We start from the raw sequence: 7,756 nt of genomic DNA, 5'->3' as shown, positions 1-7,756 counted from the left end.
AAAAAAAAAAAAAGTTATTCTCTCTCTGCCTCACCCAGTCCTGCAGGACGGGCTGGTAATGGTGCCCAATCACAGGGGGCCACTGCAAGGACTGAATGAGAAAAGCCAGCAAGCCGAGGGCCTGGCCTGGGCAAAGGCTTGGTAAGCACAGGGTGTCAGTAATGATGCCCCCCCGACACACACACACACCCTGTATCCTGAGCTCCCGGATGGTAGAGACGGGCCTGATTTCTGGGTCTCCAGAGCCTCGCAGGGGGCTAGGCACACAACAGCGACTGTGAGCCTCAGAGCACGTGGCCTAATGAGAAGGGGAAGCCACTCAAATCTGACCCTCCCATCTCCCCAGCGAAGCATCTCTTGGTTGGTAACACTTAGAAGAAAAGCCAGTCGTGGTAACCATGAGTTTGCTTTTGGTTTCCTAGCTAGCTTGCTTTGGTGAGTTCTCAGTACCAAGGCCAGCCTGGTCACACTGCTGCCCTCCCAGGTCTGGCACCAAAAGGACTTCCCCCAGGGGCGTGCCCCTGCACCCCTATGCTTACAGAGGGCTCACCAGCCACAGGCAGAGGAGCTGTGGCCCTCTAAGAGGGGAGAAGCTGGGAGGACACCGAGCCCAACCACAGCAGATCTCTGCTTGCATGCCCCTTGCAATGGGCTGCTCACCACACATAAAGCCACATAACCTCTCCTCTGGGCTCCTGCCTGTGGGTAGCCATCCCACACTGATGAGAACCTGCCTCTTGTCCCTGCCCGTGTCCCTGCTCTGCCTTCCAGGGCCACAAAGAACAGGTCTGCCCCTTGACCAGGGTCAGTCTTGCTCACATTCCCCAGAGGCCACTGAGATTAGGTCACTCATGGCTAGTGGTTTGTTTGGACCTGATCCCCACTTGCTGATACAATTATATCATTATATTAGTCAACATGTTAAGGGCAGAGGGGGGAAAAAAACAAGGAAAACCTCAACCATCTGAATTTAATAACAATCACAACCAGCCTTGCTGTCCGTACCCTCCTGAAGAGCTGTCATATGCCCAGGCAGCTGGTGCTGGGGGCTGAGCACACCCAGCCTGAACCTCAACAGACAGTTGGGGGATACACAACCCCCACACACCAGGCAGAATTGGCAGCTGGGCCAGGAGGTTCTTTGGCCGTGAATACCTTCTTAGGAGCTGGCTAGTGCCATTTCCACTTGTGTGGCTTCACCTGGGAACACCACAGAGAGGACGCCAGCTGCATAGTGCCACCTGGCACAGATGGGAAACCGAGGCACAGAGAGACGTGATTTGCAAAGGTCAGACATGGAGGGGCAGAGCAGTGGGGATGTCTGTGGTGTGTCTGGGCCCGAGCACTTGACCGAGAGCCAACCCTGCACGTACAAGCACTGCGTCCCTTCCAGGTCTCGGTTGTGATGTGTCAGGTCCCCTTGGGTTGCTGACACAGAGCTACAGGCAGAGGGACCTGTGACTCACTGAGAGCTGGGAGCCCAAGGTGACGGCCACCACCAGGGCGACAGCCAGCACGGCCTGGCTTCCTCTCTCCCACTGAGACCCACCCAGGCCCTGAAGCCACTCTCAACCCCCAGAATGCCCTCGCCCTTTCATGCCTCCTGGCCTTCGCTTGGGCTGTTCCCTCCACCTGTCACACCCTTCCCGGCTCCCTGTGTCTCCTCGGCCTCTGCTCTCCCATGGGAGCCTTCCCTGACCCCAGCTCCCACGGCCTCTCCTCCATGGCTCTTACTGAATCAAGGAATTGGTGATTGGCGCCACCTCCCACAAGGAGGCAAACCCCATGTGGTGCCTGGCACATGGCAGGTGTTCACCGAAGGACAGTGAATGACCTCCACCCTGGAGCAGACCAAGAGTCTGGAGAACCACTCACTGTGTGGCTCTGGGCAAGCCACATCCCCGCCTGGGCCTCTACTTGACCTTCTATCAAATGGGGTAATTGTAGGCCTTGCCCTGCCTGGAGGGCTTTTGAGGTATCCGCTGGAATAGAGCTGCCCCTCTCCTGTCCTCCACCCCAAAAGCTCCCCACTAACAACCACAACCAACATCCACGGCCTCACTCTGGGCCTGGCCGTCATATGGATGGGCCCATGCAGACCTCACAACCTCCATATAAGGTGTGTAGTATCACATCCCCACTCCACAGAAGGACCAGAGAGGCTAAGGCACTTGCCCAAAGTCACACAGCTAAGAAGTGGTGGCACCCCATCCCTCACTGCCCAAATGCCCATTCTTTGCCATTGCTGTGACTTCCGAGCCTGGTGGCAGGGATCCACCTTCCCAGGCATGCATGTCCCAGAGGGAACTCAGGATTCATTTCATGGTATCGCAGAAGCAGATGCAAGCAACTGGCTCCCAAAGTGGCAAATTTAGTAAAACTCGCCCAGCAAACGAGCCCAGGTCTCGCCTCCCACCACCTGCTCCCAGTCCCAGATGGGGCCTAAGGGAAATCGGGGTTGGGTTGCTACATGGAATGCGAGCTCATGGCCTGCATTGTGCACTGCAGACGAGGTGCCTTTAGCCCTTGGCATTAAGGGCTATTAAAGGCCATCAGGCCCAAGAAGAGTCTGGCATCACAGATGCTCAGAGATGTGGCTCCTCACTTGCTTCCTCCACTGTGAAAACCCCACATCTTCTCTGGTCCCAGTTCTAACACCCCCTCCAACAGGGAGCCCTCCTGGATCTCGCCAAGGCCATCTCGGGCCCCATCACTGTCCGGCAGCCTCTTCCACTCCTGCAGCCCGGTGCTGGGCCCGACACGCATGGGCTGTGGGTGTGCACCCAACGGGGACAACAGGTAAGGGGGCTGAGGAGAGAGCACTCCTTGAACTCAGGTCACCTGGGGGACCTGGGGTGAAAGGGTTCAGAACTGCCCATGCTGGAAGCCACAAAAGCCAAAAGCAGGGACCACTGGTGGCTCGAGCGCAGAGCAGCTGGACGACAGCAAGGCTGACACCTGGCCTCACTCAGGCCTCAGCAGCACCCGCGCTTGGCCTCTAACTGGCAAAGGGGACCCCAGGGCTGGCCTGATACCCCAGCCCTTCATTCACACATTAGCCTGGAGAGCTGGCTATCAAAGGGGTTCTTGGGAGCCCAGCTGTGAGGGTGCACAGAGCTGCTCTGGGGAAGAAGTGGGTGGGACGCTGCATGACTCCTCTCAGCCCCACTGTCCTCCATCCCACATCCAGGGCCCTGGCTGAGGCCATGTTGAAAGGATAGGGTCTGCAGCAAATAATAAGAATGATGCCGTTGCTCATGGAGAGTTTGGCACAGGCTCCAGGCTCAACTGAACCCTCCTGACACCTTTACAAACACCCTTTGCAGGAGGGGCACTGTCACTCCCATTTTGCAGGAGAGAACACTAAAGCACAGAGAGGTTAAGTGACTTGCCCAGGGTCACACAGCCCATAAGAAGTGAGGCCAAGATTTGAGCCCAGGGAGTTTGGCTCCAAAGCCATGTTGTTAACCTCTATAGAATATAACTTCTTAAAAAAGAAAAGGGTTGTGTATATGTGGGGTATATGTGGGTGTGTAGGGGAGCAGGGTGTTGAGACCCACTGATCAAAGAGATCAAGTCCAGACTCGCTGGTCTGGTACCCGACAGCCTGCACATCTGACCCTCCAGACCCTCTTCTCCATCTGGTCCACTGCCCCACTTGACCTGACACTCCAGTCCCTCCCTCATGCTCGGCTCACCTCCAGGCCTTTGCTCAGGCCGGTCCCCTTCCTTGAACGCCCTCCCGATTTTTTGCCTAACCAGGTTCCTTCTCCAGGTCTGGGTCCTAATGGCCTGCCAGGCAGACTCAACCGCCTCATCTCCTCTCCACTCCCCTCCCCTCCCGTCCCCTCATCGCCTCTCACTGGCACTGTGTTCATCACATCCTTGAGTGCCCCATCAGTCCTCACCTGGGACCTCACAGGCTACAGGGAGGGTTCATGAAGACCCTGTCTATGGGGAGGACAGGGAGGTGACAATAGATACCTCCTTGCGCTCAGGGAACGTGGGACAGCCCAGCATCTCCCCTTTGCTCCATGAGGAGGCTTTGGCAGGATAGGACCTGGTCCTAAACCTGCCCACAGCCTCTAGCCACCAGCGGGTCAGCATGTGCCATCAACCAGGACAGCCCAGGGGTTTTCCCAGACACACTATTATTGTTGGTAGCAGCTATCCCTGAAGTCCCTGCACCCGTGCAGGCCTCATGTCCCCTAAATGGCCCTTCAACCTCCCTGCGTGTGCAGCTCTGGCTGATGGTGCAGCCTCAGGCCCTGTCACCCTCCCTTCATGCCTCTGAATGCCCTGTTCTTCCCTCACGGCTCAGGCTACCCGCCTCCTCCAGGGGGTCTTCTGGGATCAAGCCACACTTCCAAGCACACGTGGTCTCTCCCTCCTGTGTATAGTACCCTCCTCACCCTGCCAGCGCTTTGCATCCTGTGGCTATTGCCAGCCGGGCCTCTTAGGACCAGTCAGTCTGTCTACCTGTAGAATGGGAACATTAATTCAGTCTCCATAGGCCTGAATAAGGATTAGAGACAATGTTTATGGAGACTTTAGCTCTGGGCCTGGCTTACTGCAAGTGCTCAGGAATGATTTACTACCACAATCATCATCACCATTGTCTTAATAATCATCATCAGCATCATCGTCATCACCATCACCACCATCATCATCATCACCACCATCACCGTCATCACCATCACTGTCACCATCATCATCATCATCACCACCATCACCGTCATCACCATCACCATCACTGTCACCATCATCACCACCATCACCACCATCACCATCACCACCATCACCATCACCACCATCATCATCATCACCACCATCACCGTCATCACCATCACCACCATCACCATCAACACCATCACTGTCACCATCATCACCATCACCATCACCACCATCACCACCATCATCACCATCACCACCATCACCATCACCATCACCATCATCACCACCATCACCATCACCATCACCATCATCGCCATCACTGTCACCATCACCACCATCATCACCATCACCATCATCACCATCATCACCACCATCATCACCATCATCACCATCATCACCACCATCATCACCATCATCACCACCATCATCACCATCATCACCATCACCATCACCACCATCACCATCATCACCATCACCACCATCATCACCACCATCATCATCACCACCATCATCATCACCATCACCATCACTGTCATCACCATCACCATCATCACCATCACCGTCATCAGCATCACCACCATCATCATGGGGCTCCGCGGACACACTGGCCATCACACAGAACAGTCATGACCCATTCTCACCTTGATCCCCACCCAGGCAGGTGAACTCAGTCATGAGGCCTGATCGCTCTGTGTCCCCAACAGAGAATAAGGACTCTGTACTTGTTATTTAAGCAACTGCCTGCTCCCAGCCCCACTTCCCTCTGCACACTCAGCTCCTCCATCCCCCAGCACGGCCTCACGCTCCTGGGGTCAGGATGGCTCCGCACTCACCACGGGGAGCCGTAGATCCGGAAGCCCCGCACCGTGACCTCCGAGTCCTGCAGGTAGATGCAGTTGGTCAGCAGCGACTGCACATTCTCGTAGTTCTCAGGCTTCAGCTTCGACACGGACGGGAAGTAGTAAAAGTCCTGCTTGATGAGGTCGGCCATGAACTCCTGGTCGAAGGTCAGCTCGTGGTTGCCGGCGATCACGATCTTGTACTCGTAGGGCAGGCTGCCTGCAGGGGCGGACACAGTGCACCACCGTTGGCTTCTGGAAGCCACAGCGTGGCTGAGGGAGGGGGCAGGTGAAAGCCTGGCATCCCTGGTACAGCTGCCCCTGCTGCCTGCCCACCAGCCTGTGCCCTCGCATCAAAGGCAGCAGCAGCCCAGTCACGGTCCCTACAGCCCGCCTGCCCGGGTCTCTGCTGAGTGACAGGCCACCAACCCCCAGACCATGGAAGGGGTTCCTGACCTCATCCTCAGAACTTCCTGCCTCGCCTCCATGTCTTCTGTCGGGGCCAGTTTTCCACTGGAAGGAGGCCTTGCCCTGGACCCCAGGCCTCCCCAGCTCAGTCTGAGGCCCCCCTCCACCTGGGAGTCTGACTCATTAGCCTCCATGTTCCAACAGGAATTGCAAGTTCTTTGCAAAGCCCAGGTCAAACCTTCAGAGATCCTACTACGGTGCCATGCTCTCCGCACCCTTCACACTCCCCTCTCCACTCCCCCCCACACACCCATCCCCCCGCCCCTCCCATGGAATTCTAAGTCAAGGCGAAGTCCAAGCGGGGTCATAATAAAACCGTCTGTGCAGACCATGCACTGAACTAGTGACAGTGTCACGTGGGCTTTGCTCTCTGCAATCCCAGGCAGTCCTTCCACGCAGGGATTCCTCCCCTTTCTTTCTCTGGGGCCCTACCTTGCAGATGCCCTAAGCAGGTGTGTGCATCGCCTCCCAGGTGATCTGGTCGCGGGCTGGGTTCCAGGACAACCGCCCAAGGCTACCACAGCCCCTCAGCCTCTGTAAACCACCACCCACCCCTGCCCTCCACTGTGTCCCTGGGAGCCAGCGTGGCTCGCCCCAGAATCCCCACCACCCACCAGCCTCAGCTGCTGGGCTCCCAGGCCCAGAGAAAGAGATGTGATGGCACCTGTTTCGGATAAAAAAATGAAATGCTTAAGGTGAACCTCGAAGCACGAGCCTTTCTCCTGGCCCCTCCCCGTGGGCATGCCCTGGGTCAGGCAAGTGCTAAGGGGCGTGTGAAGGTGCCAGCCCCGCCTAGGAGCCTCGGGGAGATGGGTATACAGGGAGGAGAGTGGTGACATTCCACAGCCATTTCACGGAGAAGCACTCATAGCCAGTGAAGACAGCTTCTAAATGACTCGAACTCTGGTTTTTTAAGGAGCCAATACAAGGGACACTAAACTTTACTACGCATTCATTCCAGCAAGACGTTCACTTCTCTTGTCCTGAATTATGACTAGTTAGAGGATCCCAAGGGGTTCCTGGAGTATGCACATATGAGCCCTACTATGTGCCAGCGATCATCATCTCCATCTTGCAGATGTGGAAACCAAGGCTCAGGAAGCTGGGGTGTGACATGAAAGGGGACCTTCCTAGGGGACCAGCTCCTAGGCATGCAGAGAGGGAAAAGCGAGGGGCCGCCTCAGTAACAGAGATCCACACCGCAGTACCTCTTCTCCGTTCCTGGGTGACCCTAACCCCCACAAGGCACACACAGGGCCAAGTACCCCAGCTTTGGAGCCAGCTGACCTGGGTTCAAATCCCACCACCATCCCCTCTCATCTGAGCAAGTCACTTAACCTGTCTGAGCCTCAGTTTCCCCTCTGATCAAGGTGGGTGTGCCTGGTTACTGCCCCTCCCTGGGGCCTAAAAACTTTCTCTGCTCCCCCCCCCCGCCCCAGGCTCTGCTGAGCCCCTTCTTCAGGGTGACAGTCTAGAAACTGCAGAAACTTCCCACCCTTGACCGTGACATGAAACTATCCCCTTCACTGTGTGAGTGTTGCATCAGGAACTCAATTCCAGGAATGCCTCCGCTCCAAATCCTGAGGCCAGTCTGCCTTACTGGGAACGGATGCCCATGACATGGGATCAGGTGCGAAAGATGTGCAATCAGACTCGGCTCCCGATACGCGTTCTAGAAAGAAGCATGTTTTCCCCACCCTGTGTAAGCTCCGGGGTGGAGCACCGTGTTTCATGGCCATGCCGTACAATAAAGTTCCACGTACTGTCACTACAAC

At 56.3% G+C, this 7,756-nt stretch overlaps 1 protein-coding gene across 3 annotated transcripts in view; it reads right to left on the bottom strand.

Annotated features, from left to right (window-relative positions):
- Positions 1-7,756, bottom strand: part of MPPED1 (metallophosphoesterase domain containing 1) — an 83,703-nt gene that overhangs the window by 17,750 nt on the left and 58,197 nt on the right. For all 3 annotated transcript variants that reach the window (XM_019623978.1, XM_019623976.1, XM_019623977.1), the window contains exon 4: positions 5,508-5,733. In XM_019623978.1, the coding sequence (XP_019479523.1) occupies positions 5,508-5,733 (226 nt within the window). The remainder of the gene's footprint in view (positions 1-5,507; positions 5,734-7,756) is intronic.

Source organism: Hipposideros armiger, unplaced genomic scaffold (assembly GCF_001890085.2).
Source record: "Hipposideros armiger isolate ML-2016 unplaced genomic scaffold, ASM189008v1 scaffold_572, whole genome shotgun sequence".
Classification (NCBI taxonomy): Eukaryota; Metazoa; Chordata; class Mammalia; order Chiroptera; family Hipposideridae; genus Hipposideros; species Hipposideros armiger.
The sequence above is the reverse complement of the archived record's forward strand: the minus strand, read 5'-3'. Positions and strand labels throughout refer to the sequence as shown.